At 33.3% G+C, this 21,265-nt stretch overlaps 1 protein-coding gene and 1 non-coding gene across 2 annotated transcripts; one reads left to right on the top strand and one right to left on the bottom strand.

Moving 5' to 3' along the window:
• Positions 1 to 7,100: 7,100 nt before the first annotated feature.
• LOC140815600 (heavy metal-associated isoprenylated plant protein 39-like) lies at positions 7,101 to 9,224 on the top strand. Its single transcript, XM_073174677.1, has 3 exons — positions 7,101 to 7,109; positions 7,669 to 7,744; positions 8,745 to 9,224. Exons 1-3 carry the CDS (start codon positions 7,101 to 7,103, stop codon positions 9,086 to 9,088), a joined length of 429 nt encoding a protein of 142 aa, XP_073030778.1. The 3' UTR covers positions 9,089 to 9,224.
• An 11,538-nt stretch (positions 9,225 to 20,762) lies between these two features.
• LOC140815801 (small nucleolar RNA R71) lies at positions 20,763 to 20,869 on the bottom strand. The gene has a single exon (XR_012114446.1). It is a non-coding gene; the product is annotated as a small nucleolar RNA R71 (small nucleolar RNA).
• Between the last annotated feature and the right edge of the window lie 396 nt (positions 20,870 to 21,265).

Genomic DNA, 21,265 nt, shown 5'->3' on the forward strand with positions numbered 1-21,265 from the left:
GTATCGTTTATGGTAAGGAGACATAGTTTATGAGCCAATGATGATGTTGAATTGACAATATACAAAAATATTGATTGGGTCACTTCATGAATGATACTCTTGATTGTTGACGCATGAATTTTGGTACAAAGTTTGAACTTTTTGAGCACATATGTGTGGGGACTAGAATTTTGTAGGAATAATGGTGAAATTTGAAAGTTTTGTGTGGTTAACTTGAAAGGCACCATTTATGAGTTGATTTAGCATGTAAACCCGTGAAAATAAGTCGCTAATTGGGACATTGAATGAGAAATTTGATTTGCCTTGAACTTTACATTTACCTACTTTCCCATGCACTGAATTAAAATGTCATACTCCTAACCAGCTGTAATCCAAAGTATATATTCTTAGCCTAGGGAGTACATGTGTGAAAATTGTGCATTTAAAAAAAAAAAGAGAAAAAGAGAAGAAAGAAGGAGATGTAAGGTGAGGGGGAGCCGAAATAAAAGGAATGAAATTCTATTCCTAGGCTAAAAGTTGGAGATGTAAGGAGACGAGGAAAGTCAGACGAAAAGTCTTGACGATTGCACAATGAAAATGATCGGTGTACTCCCAACTTTTAGCCACTTGAGCTTATTTTCCTTCTTTTCGACACCCTTATCTGCACTTAAAAGTTGAATAAAGTTCAATTTATGGCTAGTGATAAATGGACACGGGGGTGCATGCTAGTGAGACTTGTATTGAAGTATTAATTGAGTGACTCGCATGATTTGATAATTGATCTATTTGAAATACGAATGACTAGACCCATCATGACACACACACACGTTCAAATGAGTGTCAAGAGTTATGTGTAGATGAGAATGAGTATTCGTTTGCGATTTGACTTGATTATGATCTATATGTGGGAAAGTTCACTGAGGCATGACATAAAAGTTGTTAACTCACCATTGACATTTACTTGTGTTGGTTATTTCTTGTTTGAGTGTGTTGTGTTCGTTGTGTTTGTTTAAAATCTCGTGCTTTAACCTATTTTGCTCGAGGGCGAGCAAAAGGTTAGTATGAGGGGGTTGATATGTGTCGTTTTTACGTGTTTTATTGCATTGGTTTAGTTGTGTTTGCACTGTGCATGCATGCATTTCTTTTACTTTTTGTTCATTTTCGAGTAATCATTTGCATTTTATCATGTCTCACTTGTATGTGATGAAATTGCAGGAAAAATGGTCGGAAAAACCAAGAATGAAGCAAAGTGTAAAGTGTTGAAGACAAGGAACTTTGGACAGAAAGTTCGGCGCTCGAGCGGTAGATTTCTAACGCCCGGGCGCCACATTTGACTAGCAAAGAGAAGAAGACAGAAAGTTTGGCGCTCGGGCGGTACATTTCTACCGCCCGGGCGCGAGAAGGTGCATCCGAAGACAGAAAGGTCGGCGCTCGAGCGGTAGTTTTCTACCGCCCGAGCGCGAATGCTGCATGTGCCAAGGAGAATTACAGAAAGTGTGGTGCTCGAGCGGTACTTTTCTACCGCCCGAGCGCCGCCTATTTTTGGAAATTATCGTCCGCGATTCTCTACCTTATTTTGGAGGTGTGGTTGATATGGTAAGGCTATTGCACGTTTTTGGGGGATTATTCAGACGGATTTGCAGGAGCACAAGGAGTTTTTGGAGAGCCTTTGCACTTGGATTGAAGATTCGACGGCTTCCGGGCATCGTTCTTCGCAGATTTCGTCACGTCTCGTATTTCTAGTTTATTTTCCGTTGTTTAAATATTGTTTTGCTTATTTTCATTATGAATTCTAGTAGCTAACTTTCATATTTGTTGGGATTAAAGGGGATCCTACCCCAAACTTTTAGTTGATTAATTTATATTTTGAGTTGTGCTTTATTCTTGATTGTACTACGATTTTTATTGTGTCGTTTGAGCGTAGCTAACTTTTACGACAATTTTATATCACGAGTGAGTTCGAGAGAATAACTAGTGATAGGATCGAGTAGTATAATCTGTGGATCTACAATTTGCATAGACATATGAAATTGGATACGTGCCGATAGTCATAGTCCTTAGGGTCGAAAACTAGGGGATTTCATCAATCGAAATGCGGTTCATTCTTGATAAATAATTAAAGACATTTAATTACTTCATTGAGTGAATTAGTTTGGCATAGCTCGAGAGAGTGTGTTCAATTGAATAGGAAATTCTGTCGGAAGCGTAGAACACAATCGAACGAATTAATTAATCAATAAGGGGTAGGTGAACCAGAATTCCCAACAAATTCTTTTATCATTTGAAATTTAATCCATTGATTTAGCATTCATATTTCATCATTTAATCTTTGAGCTTGTTTATTTAAATTTTATTGAATTTATTAGTCATAAAACAAACAATCAAATTTCGTCGCTAAAGTTTTAATAACTAAAATAATAATTGTTAAACACAGTCTTCAGTGGAACGATACTCGTACTCACGTACACTATATTATAACTTGACATCGTGCACTTGCGATTTATTTTGAGCATACAAAATCATATTTTTATTGGGGATTTTACTGTGCAAGTTTTGCTCGATCAGAGATCTAGGGTTTTCTCCATCAGCACACAAACACACACACCACACAGTTTTCTTTTAAAAAAAATTTATTCACGTGAACTTGAAGGAAATTCAGCAAGATCTTCTCCCCCGTCTCTCTGCCAATGTCCCTCGTGTCAAGGATTGTTTTCACGCGTGAAACACGCAAAGACATACCTTAATCTACCTTCACTCAATGTTCATATCATATTATGTGTATCTAACATGATTGCATGAAAAATATGATATATTTTCTTATATTTTCATTTTTATGGCTTGTACATGATAGAATCTTGGTTTCTTACTTCTAAATTCATAGTTATATTGCACAAATGAGCTGTCATAGTAAGGCTGTAAAAAAAGGACAAATTTCGGTAGGTTTAAGATACCCTGGATGCACGTTTATATATTTGTGAGACGGATTGATCTGTCTATATCTAGAATGAAAAAAATAACATAAAGACTAATAATTTTTCATGGATCGAATCAGGTAAAAAATTTGTCTCATAAAATTTATATTTGAGATGTTTTATAGGAGTTTTTGTGATATATTTATGTACACAAATGATATTTATTTTTAAATTCCTTATTATTTTTATTGGAACGATTCATATATATTTTTTAAAACTAGGTAAGTCGCAAATTCGGGACAAAAAAAAAACATTTTCTTACTTATTTTACTTATCTCCAACTACGTTCATCTCACAATTTAAAAAATATTATTCCTGAAAATCATAAATAGTGAACGACCATATTATTCCAAACAGCCTTGAGTTCATGTGATCATGCAAGTAATCATTATCCGTTGCATAGTTGCTTCTTTACTTTTAAAGGATGTATTATTTTATTTCTTGATTTCTCATATTTGTATTGATATTAATATTATGAGAAATTGGTTCTTTTTCATCATCATTATTTATCACTTTTCAATTTATGTCATCGGTATTGCTAAAATGGAGTTTTATTCATATATATTTCAATTTTTGGCAATTTTAATAAAACTTTATAGAAACTTCTTATGTAACAGTGTACACGTAAACTTCATCATTGGCATCAAGTCAGCGCTATATATGTCGGAGAAAGGGTTAAAATTAGAAAAAAAAAAAAATACAATGATATCATATTAAAATTGAAATTTAACAATACAGAACAAAATTTTGCAAGAAATAATTTTATGGACTAAAATTATAATTTTCCTTATATTATTTTGTTTCATGCACTTTTTGAAGTACATGGAATAATAATTTTGTGTTGCAAAATGCAAGCATGGTCAGCAATCTTATCTGAGCTTTAATAATTTTCACAAACCTCCAAAACCTTCTTTTAATTCCTTGAGAACATCAAATACTTCTCTCCATTTTCAATATCCACTTGACGTCTTCTTTCGTCATATGTAGACAACTATCATCATTCTCCTAAAAAATTAATAAATAAAATCAGCAGTGTCAATTTTTTTAAAAAAAATTGTATGTTTTAAGAAAATAAAAAAAGTTATAATATTGAAAAAATATATACATTCACTAATATATAAATTAAATAAAAGCTAACTAGCTAGCTACTCGATGCACACGTTGCATACACATAATTATTATACTTATAAACTATATTTTTATTATAAAATTCAAATTTAATTAAACAATTATCAATGAAAGTAGATTAAACTGGTAAATGCATAAAATAATGTACAATATTAAATATAAATAATTATGGATAATATTGACGTGAAAAAATAAATAATTTAATCACTAATTACACGAGATATTTAAGATATATTAATAAATTTATGTAGATTTTAGTCATGTTTTTAGTTTTTTTTTTTAAAAAAAATATTTGATTCTTTTTATTTAAACATTGTCGAACAAGAACAAGAACAAGATTGAACCACGTGTATATAATTGTGTACAAGTAAAGAAGAGGTCGGCCTTGAAGGTCACCATCTTTCTTTAAAAACATGTAATTAAATAAGGCTCTTGGTTAATTGGTTTACCTTATAATTTCCGACTTTTGTTATTTTGTTATCAATTTTGATGCAACTTAATTAAAAGCAAAGGCGTTGAGGGTGACAGTATTCGCCGTCCTCAATAAATTATTGATTTTATATGAATGCTTGCTTGATGTTATCGAGATACCACAGTTCAACATCTCTTCTTACAAGAGATAGGACCGAGCGCTTGTCGCTTTACCAAAAGTTATAGCTAGTGGTAATGGTGCAACTCAAATCTTTTAAACCGCACAGTAAGCACCACGGTTCGATCGCTCTACCAAGCACGGACAATTATTGCACCAAACACAATCTTCCTCTCAATAATTGCACTCCTTGCTATCAATGAGAATCGAACCCGTGACCTTGGCTCTGATACCAATTGTAGGACCGAGCGCTTGCCGCTTTACCAAAAACTATAGTTAATGGTAATAGTGCAACTCAAATCTTTTAAACCGCACAGCAGCTCAAACATCACGGTTCGATCGCTCTACCAAACATGGACAATTATTGCACTTAACACAAGGATAATTATTAAATCTTGACAATTTTCGTTATAATAATTGAACTGTTTGTAATAAATGAGAATTGAAATCGTGATATTAGATCTGATACTAAATGTATGACCGATCACTTGTCGTTTTACCAAAAGTTATAGCTGATAGTAACGATGCAACTCAAATCTATTGAACTGTATAACAATCCAAAATTTAGGGCTTGATTGCTCTACAAACAATAACAGAGATAATTATTACATCCAATATATAACAAAAAATTAAGGAACGTTCATAAAGCATTTTCTAATTCTTTAAAAAAAATGAAATTATGCAAACTATATCTTTTTCTAAATAGTATTTGGCAAAAACTTCTATGAGACGGTCTTACGGGTCATATTTGTGAGACGGATCTCTTATTTGGATCACCCATTAAAAAGTATTACTTTTTATGCTAAGAGTATTACTTTCTATTGTGAATATGGGTAGGGTTGACCCGTCTCACATATTATGATCCGTGAGACGGTCTCACATGAGACTCACCCATAGTATTTACATTGATTAACTGGTCGGTTTTATTATTTTAAAAAGTGTAAAATTTGAACAATGAAGTTTATTGTTTTCAACGTAGAAGCCGGGGTACCTCTAGAAAATAGGGTTTTAAATATAAGAAGTCGTGTCAATATATATATATATATATATATATATATATATATATATATATAAAGATATCCATTATTACAAATCAACAAAAACAATGGGTAACAAGATTTAAAATTTGGGGAAGTTTATCTTTTGCATTTTGATTCGTTACAGGGGCATACCCAAAAACATTTCCCCTATGAGTTTGACTGATTCAACAATAAAATAAAATAAATTAAATATTTAAACATTAAAAAATAATAAAATACTAATTTATAATGAAAGAACCACTTGAAAACGCACATCATTTTCATTTTCCAATGAAGAGAATACAAAAAAATGGCACAGAAAATCATACAAATGAAATGAAATTATTTCAAAAGGTTCACTTCACAATTATTTTCAAAAAACCCACAATAGCACACACCAATGAAATTAAAAAAATAAAAATAAACTAGTTTAAAGAAATATAAAATTTATCTAGATATAAATTGAACTTTTGGAAAAAAGTTGAAACGGGAAAATGATGTGAAGAAGATGATGTGGTTTCTTGCTTTCGCATTAACAAATGTATAAATCCAACGAATCAAATCCATATATATATATATATATATATATATATATATATATATATATATATATAACTAATAATTTTTTTAAAAAAAAGTTTGGGGTGGCTCCACCTCTACTTCGTTCTGTTATCATAATTGATTTTAGACCCGTAACAAAAATTGTGTATCACTCATTGAACACATGATCGCCACATGAAAAAATTACAGAAATTGACACACACACAAAATAAATAAAGAAAAAAAATGATGAAATAAAATTGAAATTTGACAAAATAGAAATCAATAAATAATTTGATAATGCATAAATTGCATACAACATGCTATATATTTTTTTAAAAAAATCGCGTACTTCCATAATGAGGTGCTCCATTGAAAGAAGAATAGGTCTCTTGTGAGACGGTCTCACGAATCTTTATCCATGAGACGAGTCAACTTTACCGATATTCACAATAAAAAGTAATACTCTTAGCATAGAAAGTAATATTTTTTCATGGATGACTCAAATGAGATATCTATCTCACAAAATACGATCTGTGAGATCGTCTCACACAAGTTTTTGCCTTGAAAGAAATCTATTCAAGGGAAATTGGGTCAATCTCAAGTAGATTTAATATCTTCCTTTTGACTAATTAATTACATAGAGATTGATTTAAAAAGCCTCATTGTACTTCTCTCCCGTGTCCACAAACCATTACTCCGCTAGTACCTCTATATATATATATTCATCTTGCCTCTCATTTTTCATCTTTAAATTTGATCAAATAATAATTATTATTATTATTATTATTATTATTATTATTATTATTATTATTATTATTATTATTATAAATCTATTATCCAATTCCAAGAACCCTCAATTAGATCAAGATCATGTCCAAGGTGAAATTCCCCTCCAAGTTCTTTAATTCTTGTTTATAATTTTTTTTTGGTTTTTCGTTAATTATCTAAGTTAATCGCCACTTAAATTTTCTTGATTTCCTCAAACGTACACAAAGTGGTTTGTTCAATTTGATTCTTGATGAAGATCTTTTGTCCTTCGCTTTTCTTGTAATTTAATCACTGATTTTCACAATTCGAACATCGACGAACATACTATATAATATCTTCTTTAAATTTTTTTTTTTTTAGTTTATGAGATGAATATAGCTTGATTTTGCGTTTTTGCCCATGATGTTTAACTAAGTAAAGTTCTATTGGCTCTGATTGCATATATCCCCATGATCTAAGTCTAAGTAAATACTCACGACCCGGCCTACAAAATTGATCATATTACGATCGTTTTTACGTGATCTAAGTAAAAGCATTGTGGGACTTTTAGGGCCATAATAGATACGATGTTATTGATGTACTAATTAATTTTCATGTGATATAAAATGGATCAAAATCTTGTTAATTAGCCTAAAGCTTTTGACATTTGATTGTGTAATCTTGGCTGCAGAAAGTGGTGTTGAAATTACAAATAGATGATGACAAAGAGAAGCAAAAAGCTTTAAAGACAGTTTCACGTATATCAGGTATCTCGGAGTATATATCCAAAATAAATTAAAAATTTAAATTTTCTTTTCTTCATTGTTATACTTAATTTTCTTTGGTAATCTTCGAATTGGTTTTAAGGCATTTTTGGTCCAATATGCTTGATTCTTTGCGATTTAATTATTTTATCAAATTTTAGTTTTAGTCATATATATTTCGACTTTCGGTAATTTTAAATCTTTTCATCATAAGTGCTGGTTTGACACAAAAGGCTTCATTATCATGTCGGCACCACGTTGGAAAAATCAAAACTGAAAAAAAAAAATAAATATAACGGAACAAAAATTGAAATTAGAAAATATAGACGATTAAAATCACAAATCAAAAAATATATAAGACCAAAATTGTAATTTTTCCTGATTTCAATTTTTTTTTAAATAAAAATTGATTTCAAATGTCATGATCATGCCAAAAAAGTAATATATAAAGAGTGAGTCTAATGTGAGACCGTCTCACGGATCCTAATCTGTGAGACGGGTCAACCCTACCAATATTCACAATAAAAATAATACTCTTACCTTAAAAAGTAGACAAAAACTTATGTGAGATGTCTCACGGGTCGTATTTGTGAGATAGATCTCTTATTTGGGTTATCCATGAAAAAATATTACTTTTTATTGTGAATATGGGTAAGGTTGGATGTCTCATAGATTAAGATCCGTGAGACGGTCTCACATGAGACCCACTCTAAAAAGTTATAATTTTTCATAGATGACCCAGATAAAAATCCGTCTCACAAAATATGACCCGTGAAACCGTCTCACACAAGTTTTTGTCATATATAAATAAGATCTCCTGAGATTTTATATATGGGTGCTAAGACCCCTTTATTCTTCAATGATATGCCGGTATTCATTGCTGAGTCTTTTATAAATTTTTGATAATTTAATACTTCTATTCAGCCTTCGAAAAATTAAAAGTAATTTCTTCTTAATATATATATATATATATATATATATATATATATATATATATATAAAGGGATTGAATCTATAGCAATGGACATGAAGGAGAAGAAATTAACAGTAGTTGGAGATGTGGATCCTATCCAACTGGCGAGCAAGTTGAGAAAACTCTGGGCCACTACTGATATTTTGACAGTAGGGCCAGCGAAAGAGCCAGAGAAGAAGAAAGACGAAGACAAGAAAGATGACGCCAAAAAAGATGCCGTGAAAAAGGAAGAAGATCAAAAGAAGAAGGAACTCGAGCAGATTGCTGAATTATTGACGCATTACAGGAATAATTACAATGTCAATCCGTATTATACGCAGCACTACCGTGTTTACAGCGCCGAGGAAAACCCTAATTCTTGTGTTATCTCTTGAATATATGTACGTATATTGTTGTAAATATTGAGGGTAGTGGATTTCGTGCTTAATAATTCTTTGTGTATAACAGTTTATTGAACCCAACAATGTGTTGATGAGATGATTTAAATAGTGATATACAAACTTTAGAGTTCGTAGTCGCTACTTTTCGGTCGTATCGGGTTTGGATGAAATATAATATTTCATTGCTTGTTAACTACATAGACCACTTTTTTTATGATTGTCTGTAACATATTGTTAAGCTTCTATGTTTAATAGGATTTTTCGGGTGTTTTTTTTTTTTACTAATATACATATTATTAACTAAGTTTTGAAAAAATATGTAACTATTTTTTGAATAATTAAATAAGGATTAGCCAAGATCTAAGCTGTTTTTGGGCCAATTCTGTCTTTTGTGTTTTCAAAATTGCATTTCTTATGATTTTGGTTGTTTTTGTTTTAGAAAATTCAAAATTGATTTCGATGTTATTTTCTTTTTTTTTTCTTAGCTCTAATTGTGTCTTTTTATTTGTTTATTGACCATCCACTTTTGGAAATATTTTCTGAATTTTACGAAAGTACTTCTGTCTCAGAGATATGGTCAATTTGAATAACGAAATATAGTTGAATTGGAATGAATATTTACTTTGAATTTCGATTATTTTAATTAGATAAAAAAAATTCAAAAGGTCGAATTTGATTTTAGTGCGATAAATTACATTTATTTCCATATTTTGGTGTCTGACATTTGGATCAAATGTTGAACAATTATTAAGATGTTTATTATTAAACTTAATCGAGACGAATCAAATTAAAGAGGGGGTAATGAATTTATAAATAAAACTTAAAATATAAAATCAAATAAAATTTAATTAAATAATTAATCATGGGAAGTTTCGAGCAACCAGAGTTTACGAGGGAAAATTCAATTCAAACAAGATGACCAATATACCAGACCAATTAATGTTAACACATGGAAAAAGTTGACAGATTAATCAAATCAGCAACGACTAATTTTCCGAAAATACTCTAAAATCTATTTATATAATTGTCAAGTTTATTCAAATCAGAAGAATCAATTATTTCGAATTAATTATAATAAACCTCAAACACATTAAACAACTATAAACATTCAGTTTTTACCCGAAACCGCACAATGAAATAGAATATTATTTTGATAGATTTAATCTTGGGTTAATTGTTGAAGTGAAGCTAAAATTAATTCTTTCTCCATCTACTTCTCGAGGGCTTTGCTTACGCGGCTTGCATCCATTTGTTTACATTTTTATCAATTTTTTTCATAATCTTGAGTTATCGCCAACACTACACAACAAAAATAATTTCGAATAATAACCGTGAAAATAAGATGCAAACAACCCACATAAGCATAAAAACGACGTGAAATAGGAGTCATTCACCCAAAAATTGAGTTCTCAATTAGTTAATTTGATCGATTAAATTCTCATTCACCCGAAAATTTATTCAGAGAAAATAAATATACCAAAGTTTTTTAATCTTCAGTATATTTGGTTTGATCAATCTATTTTTATTTTTTCATTGAACAGACTCAACTGGAAAATGAATATGGGCTTGGATCTTTGGTGGGCTCCTATGGCATAATACCACCAAATCTTGAGTGCAATCCAATATAATCGAAAAGTCACCACAAATAAATTAGTGGAGTTTTATTGGTTATTATCAGATTCAATTAATTTGATGAATTGATTGTATAATAAAACTTATGTTTGGTTTCAATCTGGTTTGGTTTTAGTAATAGAGTAGGTATCTTGTGAGACGGTCTCACGAATCTTTATCTGCGAGACGAGTCAATCATACCAATATTCACAATAAAAAATAATACTCTTAGCATAAAAAAGTAATATTTTTTTCATGGATGAACCAAATAAGAGATCCGTCTCATAAAATACGACTCTTGAGATCGTCTCACACAAGTTTTTGTCTTAGTTAATAGGCACTAATTTTTTTTTTAATTTTGTTGCGTTATTTCAATGTTTACGTAAATCCGACTACGTCTTTTTCGAGTAAAAAATTGATTTAATTAGTGCTATTTTTTTTAGTTGAGGAGATGTTTGATACAATTGAGTTTCGAGCCCGAAATCTGATCTCAAACTTTGGTCATCGATAGGTCATTACGTATTCTTCGCAAATATACATAAATTTATATTGAATGTCTTATAATTTTAATCATAATTAGCTTTAGACATGAGTGGATCATAAGACTAAATAAATTCTTATGATATTTAGATATTAGACTGTTAGAATTTTCATATTACATGCATACGGCTCAAAATTTGAACCTCGAACACCTATATATACGTACTTAGAGGTCTAATGTATAAAAAAAACTAAAAAACAAGAAAAATCTCATGTAATTTGAAAATAAATTATTTGAAGGAGAAAATAATATTTTTTTAGACAAATATCAAATTTTTGAAAAGGGAAATAACAGAAAAAAAAAAAAAAAGAAAAGAAAAGAGGACATCGAAGCCTTAGGTTGGTCCAATTTAATTGACAGTCACTAACACGATTATATTAATATACTATAATATAATAATGTGATATATTCGGGAAAGGTGACAATTTGAATTTAAAATAATTAATTATGTTGAAAAATATTTTTTCTAAACTAAAATTCAATGTGGTGTTGTTTTCTCTTTAAACTAGTGTCCCTTCGAACGAGGTTTAATACATTTTTTTATCAATTAGAAATAGAATATTTGGTAATTCGAAAATAAAATATTTTTAGTTAATCAAAAAACATATATAATAATAAAGTCAGTTGCTCTAAATATCTCGATTTTAATTATAGCACGGATATCGAAATTGGTTTTAAGAAGATGAAAACAAGCTGCATGGCATTGAGATGATAGGATCGAGCGCTTGCCGTTTTATCAAAAGATATAGCTGGTGGTAATGATACAACTCAAATCTTTTAAACCGCACAGCAGCTCAAGCACTATGGTTCGATCGATCGCTCTACCAAGCAGTGACAATTATTGCACCCAACAATCTTCCTTCCAATAGTTGCTGTGAGGCCCGGGGCCGAAGAGGGCGGGGGGTGAACGCCGGTGCCATCAGTTGCACGGACAATGAGCGGCTCCTGGCAGGCTTCTAGGTGAAGGGAACATGAATGAACCGACCCACACGGGAATGAGAGGGATTCCGAGACTGGGCAATGTAATGGACTGAACAGTTGAAGAGGGCTTAAAAGATTTGATTGATACTACTCATATCACGAAGGTGCATCTTCTTTTCGGTAGCTCATCACATAAGAACTCCAAAGTTAAGCGTGCTTGACTTGGGGCAATTTTGGGATGGGTGACCTCCTGGGAAGTTTCCCAGGGTGCGTGTGAGTGAGGACATAAGCACGCTGGAAAGACCCGTCTTGGTACAGTGAGGACAGTCGTCGAATCTGGGGCGTTACAAGTGGTATCAGAGCCGACCTCTCTTAGTACGGTGTGGTTCGGGGACGAACCAAGCGGAAGCTGGTGGGCATGTGAGGCCCGGGGCCGAAGAGGGCGGGGGGTGAACGCCGGTGCCATCAGTTGCACGGACAATGAGCGGCTCCTGGCAGGCTTCTAGGTGAAGGGAACATGAATGAACCGACCCACACGGGAATGAGAGGGATTCCGAGACTGGGCAATGTAATGGACTGAACAGTTGAAGAGGGCTTAAAAGATTTGATTGGTACTACTCATATCACGAAGGTGCATCTTCTTTTCGGTAGTTCATCACATAAGAACTCCAAAGTGAAGCGTGCTTGACTTGGGGCAATTTTGGGATGGGTGACCTCCTGGGAAGTTTCCTAGGGTGCGTGTGAGTGAGGACATAAGCACGCTGGAAAGACTCGTCTTGGTACAGTGAGGACAGTCGTCAAATCTGGAGCGTTACAGTTGCACTCCTTGTAATCAATGTGAATCGAACATATGACCTTGACTCTGATACCAATTGTAGCACCGAGCACTTGCCGCTTTACCAAAAGCTATAGCTGGTGGTAATTGTGCAATTCAAATATTTTAAACCGCACAGCAGCTCAAGTATCATGGTTCGATCGATTGTTCTACCAAGTAAGGAAAATATTTTTATACTCAAAAGTTTTGTATTGTTCTCCACTAATTTCTCATTATATATATAATGGGAAATTTGATACACAACCTTACATAAATGTTAATTTATATTATGAACTCCTCAATTTTTTCCTAACATTGTGCTATATATTTTAGAAAATGTGTTTATATGGCATGTTCGGTTTTAAAAAATTGTCCTACGAATCGTAACATACATTTTTTTTCCACACAAATTTGAAGAAAGTCAAATAAGTTTACAAATTAAAAATATATTTACATATTATATTGATGTTCATGTTATAAACTGTAAGCCCGCTGGAATTGAACGACTTGTGTGTTGTATAAAATTGATCGAATGTTTCGACCAAAATATTATCGCAACGACCTCCTTTTCAACGTTATGGCCGTATCTTCTTTCTTCTAAAAATTAATTTCATGCTATAATTAATGAAAATACCGAATTTTAATTTATACGTGTTTCTAGCAAATTAAGCAATTATTAGTTTAATTATTCTATTTATATCTTCTGCCCTTTTTTGGGCCAATATTTTTGGTCACCGGTCATATCGCAAGTTGCATCAAAACCACTTTGGTTTCAGCGTAAAATGTTGAATACATTGACCGACCTGATGTGGATGCTTGAGCTATGTTAATGGGAAAAATAATAATAATAATATTTAATAAATAAATAAGAAAGGAAAAAATTCAGATTAACTACACGCAGTCACACGCTCGGACTCGATATTTTCAAGAGAAAATATTTTAATCTTGATATAGTTCGTCAAAATGATTAAATTCTAATCCATCCATTTTTTCATTTGAAAAATAAACGTATGCGTTCTGTAGCGGATCTTTTACAAGATCAATTCGGATTGTCTCTTGTTCGTTTAGAAAATGTGGTTCACGGGACTATATGTGGAGCAATTCGGCATAAATTGATACCGACTCCTCAGAATTTGTTAACTTCAACTCCATTAACAACTATTTATGAATCGTGACTCATTCGAACAACCAGTACAAATGACTCGTACCACAATAGATTAGCAATCCGATGCTTGAGTCCACTTTTATATAATTATGTAACTAGTACAAATTGTTATATCTTGCCGTAGAAAAAAATATCGTCTAAAACCACATCTAACATTTATACCATCTCTCAAATTAAGCTTCATATTAAAATTTATTAATTTATTTTTAATCGTCATTTTATTATAATATTATGCGACGAGGAGTGTTTTTATTATCCAAAAAGTGTTAATAATAGTCTTATTTTATTTGTTTATTTAAATATTCTTCATTATGAATAAGTATATTGTGATACGGTCTCACGTATCATTTTCTGTGAGACGAGTCAACTCGATTCATACTTAAAGTGAAAAGTAATAATTTTAACATAAAATATTTTTTTTCATAAATCGGATCGGGTTGGAGATCTCTCTCATAAAATTGACATGTGATATCATCTCACATAAGTTTTTTTGTTCTATTATGACATTTTGATGTTTTCTTTTAGTTCCAAAAAGTAAAGATTTATATAGACTTTAGATATTAATATAAAAATAAAAATATTTTTACAAAATAAAAATTTTATGCTATATAATTATCAGTATGGTAAAAAAAAAAAATCAAATCAACAGGAATGATACATACAAAATATTTTTTGATACTTATTAAATGATTTATGAAATATGTATAATATTTATTATTCCAAATATAATGGTTATTTACTTCTTTATCAATTTCGCGTCAAAATAGTAACGCAAGAAATTTTTAAAGTTACATGAAAATAAAAATATATATTCATTCCAAGCAGAACTTTAAAGAGGTCCTCACAAGAATTTGGGGCTGAAACGTGTTGAGCGTGACAGTTCGTTAGCTATTAAAATCAGAATTCTCAATCATCTAGGTGTTGGGGTGTAATAATTATTATTGTTGGGTAAAACAATCGAAATGTGTCGTTTGAGCTGTTGTATAATTTAAGATATTTGAATTGCACTGTTACTACTAAATATAACTTTTGTTAAAACAGAAAGCATTTGGTCCTACAATTAGTATCAGAGCCAATGTAACGAGTTCAATTCTTATTGATTAAAAGAAGAGTAATTATTGAGAGGAAGATGATTGTTGTGAAATATTTTTTTCCTACTGAGCAGAACAATCAAAACATAACGGTTGAGTTGTACGTGTTTAAAATATTTGAGTTGTACTGTTACCACAGAATATAATTTTTGATAAAACAGAAAACACTTGGTCCTATAACTGGTATTAGAGACAAATGCATGTGTTCAATTCTCATTGATTACAATGATTGTAATTATTGGGATAGAGATTGGTGGTGTATAATAATTTTTCATAATGAGTAGAGCAACTGAAACGTGGCGTTTGAGTTATTGTACGTGTTTATAATATTTGAGTTACATCATTATCACCAACTATAGCTTTTGATAAAACGATAAACGTTTAGTCCATTAATACTAGGCTTCATATATAACTTTAAAAGATTTTATAAAATGCGGAAGGAATTTGCTAAGCGTGAATGACAAGGTTTGTGGCAAGTAATCAATTTAAACATAAATAACATAAATGAGTCATGAAAGTTTGAAGACAAATCCTTCTATATTTCCATTACTTACTTTGCATGAAAGTATAAATCCACTAAGAGACTTTAAATAATGACATAATAAATTGTAAAATCTTACGTCAATTATGTGTAATTCTATTTAGCTGAAACTCCTACTTTGAATCCCGAGTAACATGAGACGAGTTGTTTGATTTGTACTCGGAACTTGGCTTTAAAATAGCTTTTGTCCTGGTAAAGTTCCAGCCCAGTTCTTCGACAGCTTTTAAACATCTACTCTTCTATCTTAGTTGGAGTATGGATCACATATCTTGTCGTGTTATGTCAGCAGCTTAGTTCTTTTGTTTAGCTTCTCTATCTCCGATCGACTTGGCATTGATATCAGTCTGCTAGGGTAAGTATTTAATGCTTTATCTTTGAAAGGTGTTGTTGATCATAAACGTACATGTATATCAGAAATTAGTGTTGTGCTTTAGTGTTGTCAACACGAGCACACAACATGCAGCGAAAATTAATTATTTAACACACAAGTATAACTTTAATAAATCGAGACCAGATTTAAATTATGCACAAGTACGAATACTTGTGCAATGCCTCATGCCAAAAATTCACTAGAAAAAATAAGTTATCGTTTACACCAAAATAATACTAGTGAGAATAACAAAACCAAATTTCCTTGACATTCCAACGAATTAAAATGCATTAAAATAAACCAAAAATCAAAACTAGATGCATAAACCGAAGTTGATTAAAAAACAATAGAAGAACACTCTTCGATCAACACTCAACGTCGGTGTTGTTCTGCACGTATTTTCAACACCAATCAGCAACACGGTATAACAGTGAATTAATCACATAAAGTCTTCACACAAAAATCTCCAACTCTGAACGTCGCATACATTCAAAGAAAAACTCCAGCAGCTGTGTAAATGTCCCTCTCCAAAAATCGTCAATTGACAAATATTAATTAGGAATAAAATATTCTTTCAATCTCCCCATTTTTTGCATTTCTGGACACAACATTCCAAAAATGACACAACGGATCATATTCGCATTTGGTATAGCTCCCTCGAGCAAAAGAATATCTCCCTCTGAATAACATAGTATCTCCCCCCTAAGGTAAACAAGTTAGCATTGTTTATGAGATAGATGTTGTTGACAGTGTTGTCAACACAAATGCAAAACACAGTGCAAAAACATAGAAGCAAAAGAAAGTTGTATACCACCTCAGACCCAATTAAAGCTACAAGACCAAACAACTAAACAAAAAGGAAACAAATCAGATGAGGCTTGTTCATCAGTCTCCTCAGGGTCTTCCGCAGCTTCTGTATCTTCCTCAGACTCAGCAGTTGTTGTCTTTGGTACTCCTGCTTTGGGTTCAGAATGGACTGCAATTTCCAGGAGCAATCAGTATTCAGCTATATGATCTTCATAGTGTGCGATCAGCTCCTTATCATTTTGAATTTGTTTTAGTACAAAGTCGATTTGTGCCTGCAAAACAAAAGGGGACACAAGAAGATAACCCTGCAGTGTTTTAGTGGAGGAGAAAGCGATGTTGTCAGCATTAGGGGAAACACCAGCAGCAGACCAAGGAAGATCTAATTTCCGATTTCCTTTGAAGTAGGCTCGGGAAATTTCAGGGATTCCCCTATGTCCAACAAGTGTTCATTCTCTTCTTTGACAAAGCATTGCAATTCTAGAATTTTATAGATGAGTGATGGGAATGAGAGTCGAGCGGACTTCAGTGCACCTTATGCGAATTGAAGAACAGCTCTAAACACTAATTGTCCAAAGTTGAAGGGGCGACTCGCACCAGTAGCAAACAGAATAAAGGCCTGAGGCCTGGTGTAACGTACCGTACTTTTACTATTCAAAATTTGCGGAAAAATTAAATTTTTTTAAATAAAACGTGAGCCTTCAAAATTCGATAAAAATAAACTGTACGTCCCAAAAGTTGCAACTGAAGATAAAGTTTGACAAAAGTATTTGAACATTTTCATAAAAACTTAAGACATGGCGGTACTCGGGTTTAGCCTCCCGCTCAGTCCAAGCCAGCTCACTGGTCCACATCTCTCGTCTCCTCAACTGTGTCCTCACATGCATCGATCAAGTCTAGTGAGTCTAAAGACTCAACACGTATAAACTGAGAGTAACAAGTACTACATAATAAAACCACATGCAACTTCAAAATAGAGCATACATAACTTGAAACTTGAACTTGCACTTAAACTTGAACTTACATACGTACATACGTAGACGTGCCATAAACATAAAACTTTTTTATACGTGCTTGCATACTTGTACATACATGAACATACATAAACTTCAACATTTGCATAGAAGCATGTTTCAAAGCAAGTGACCTATAACATAATCGCCTGATCAGACTAAACCACAGTACTGGGCTGACAAGGAAGATCCACTGCCACATACATGAGATCCTCGTTTCCAATCCTGATCTAAACCCGTTAATAATTTAACGGGGTGGGTTGGTCCCCGTTCATGCTTTAACGCTTTCCAACCCCATACATAAATTGGTCACAAGACATTTAGCATACCTCAAAAAAACTTGAAAATATTTTCTTGCACGTCAACATACTTACTTGGCGTTGAGAGATTCGTTAGATTTCATTTGGGGCCGCTGCTGCACATACTAACATAAATTTCAACACGTAACTTGCATAACTTAGACGTAGGTATTCGAGCTCACCACCGAAGTGAATAAATAACTTATGACGTTCTAGATCACTCGGGACTTGACCTCGTTTAATCATACTAACCATGACATCGAACCTCGAACAATACCTAAAGTGATGTGTGAACATTGCCCAACAATAAAAGATATGAACTCACTATTAGAACTTGAAAAGAAGTGGAAAACCAAACACCCTCACAGAATGAGCCGCGCTCGGGCGGTAATATGTTACCGTATGTTACCGCTCGAGCGCCAGGTCTACTAATAGGACTCGTTTTTACGTGTTTTTAGTGTTGGTTTTGAGTCGCATTCATGCATCATATTAGTTTGTTTAGTTTAATTTTGCATCTTTTTAGCATTATTTAGCATTTGACTGACCTCGTGTATTTTGTGGTGATTTTTTAGGAATTGAACCAAAAAGTGGGAGAAACTTTTGCATAATGTCGAAGAGGATTCGCTAGGGCGGTCAAAAGTGACCGCCCCGGCGAGCATTGTGGTCTGGCCGAGGATTTTTGCGCCAGCGAGCATTGTGGTCTGGCCGAGGATTTTTGCGCGAGTGTCTCGCTAGGGCGGTCAAAAGTGACCGCCCCAGCGAAACCTGGGATATGATCGAGGAAGTTTATTCGAGGATCACTCGCTAGGGCGGTCAAAATATACCGCCCTAGCGAGAAGCGAGATTGAGAAAAATTTGTTTCCAAATTTTGAGGGACTCTATCCTACATCTAAACCTAACACACGAGATCAGCAGCCGTTTTTCGCACTTTATCAGACTTTTCATCATTTTTCTTGGAGAGGAGGCTAGGAGCAAAGGAGATTTCGAAGACCTCGAGATTTCCACGCGTCGTGGCCGTCACCCGTCTTCATCTTTAGTATTTTCATTATTCAGTATTTGATTTCTTACATTGATTGTGGTTTTTATCATGAATTTCAGTAGCTAAAACTCTAGATTTGTTGGGATTTGAGGGGATCCTACCCCGTACTCGGTGTTTAATATTGTTTCTCGACGTTTTTATTAGTGATTTGCTTATGCTATTGTTCTTTCTTGTTTCAATCGAAGCCTAGCTAACTTCTTTTGATTATTTCATGTTGTTAATGATTTCGATAGAATAATTAACAATACGATCAAATAGCATAAAACACGGATTTACAATTTTAGTAGACATACGGAATTGGGTACGTGTCGATAGTGATAGTTCACCCGGATGAAAGCTAGTGGATTCCATAGAATGTAATGCAATCTTGAAATGTTAAATACTTGAGGACACTTGAGTACTGCATGTTTATGATTAGTATTAATATAGCTCGACAGAGTATATTAATTAGTCTAGGGAATTCCGTCGAATGCACGAGTAAAAGTCGAGTGTAATTATTTAAACACGAGTGGTAGGTGAACTGATAATTTCCCAACAAATTCATTTCTCATTTGATTTAATCCAAATTAATCATTGCGTTCTTGAACACGTTTTCTTTGCATTTTAATTATTTTAATTGTTTATTCTACATTAGTTCAATCATCAACTCAATTTATCGTTGCTAAAGAAATTTTACTTGAAAATAAAAATAGTGTAACGCAGTCCTTGTGGATCGATACTCGTATTCACTTACGTTTATTATAACTTGACCATCTTGCACTTGCGATATTTAAATCGAGCTTTCATTTATAAAACAAAATTTGGGACTATTTACTGTGCAAGTTTTGCTCGATCAAGTTTTTGGCGCCGTTGCCGGGGACTGTTGATTCACAAATTTTTATTTTTCATTTAAATTCTTTAGTATTATTTATTTTATTGTTATTTGATACTCTCATTGTGTTGCAGATTTTTCTTGTGGTGCATGCGAAGATCACTCGAGTGTAAGCTTGAGCCTTTTGACCTCGAGATCGAACGCACAGCTAGACGTCGACTACAGCAGCAAAGAGCGAAGGAAAGAATAGAAGGCGATCAACAAAGAGAGGAGCCAAGGCGCATACCGATGTTGGATTATGCACAGCCGTCTCTTGATGGAGCACGTCCAAGCATCGTAAGACCAGTCATCCGAGTTAATCAGTTTGAGATCAAGCCAGCTATCATTCAGATGATTCAGAACACTGTCTAATTTGGGGGAAGTGCACTTGACGACCCTAACTCTCATATAGCTGAGTTTCTTGAAATTTGTGATACTTTTAAGTTTAATGGCGTGTCTGATGATGCTGTTCGTTTGCGTTTATTTCCATTTTCACTGAGAGATAAAGTTAAGTCGTGGTTAAACTGTTTGTCTGTAGGGTCTATTACTACATGGGAGGATATGACAAAGGCATTCCTAATCAAGTACTTTCCTCCGTCGAAGACTATGAAGCTTAGAGCCGACATTACTACTTTTGCTCAATATGAGAACGAGTCACTTTACAAAGCATGGGAGCGCTACAAGGACTTGTTGAGGAGATTTCCACACCATGAGCTGCCGCTTGGGTTAGTTGTTCAAACTTTCTACTACGGTCTGGTTACTCCTAACAGTACCATGATAGATGCTGCTGCATGTGGTAATTTGCTGAGAAAAACGGCTGAGGAAGGATATGAGTTATTGGAGGAAATGGCTGCTAGTAGCTATCATCCTCAGTCTGATAGGCAGAGACGAGGTGCTGGAGTTAATCAAGTTAATGATCTGGCGGCGGTTTCAGCACAGTTAGAGGCGTTGAATAAAAATATTGATGGGATGAGCATGAGTGGGTCGGCTATGCGTCTGCAAGAAATTTTCTGTGATAAGTGTGGGGGTGAGCATGATGTGCAGGATTGCCAAGATGGCAATCCATTCTATGTGCCTGAGGGAGCACCGGTAAAACAAGTGGGATTCCAGAA

This window comes from Primulina eburnea, chromosome 15 (assembly GCF_022965805.1).
Source record: "Primulina eburnea isolate SZY01 chromosome 15, ASM2296580v1, whole genome shotgun sequence".
Taxonomy (NCBI): Eukaryota; Viridiplantae; Streptophyta; class Magnoliopsida; order Lamiales; family Gesneriaceae; genus Primulina; species Primulina eburnea.

What these genes read in the sequence shown, in the direction of transcription:
- LOC140815600 (XM_073174677.1), top strand. An exon ending in GACAGTTTCACGTATATCAG is followed by an intron (nt 7,745 to 8,744) that starts GTATCTCGGAGT and finishes ATATATATAAAG; the next exon opens with GGATTGAATCTATAGCAATG.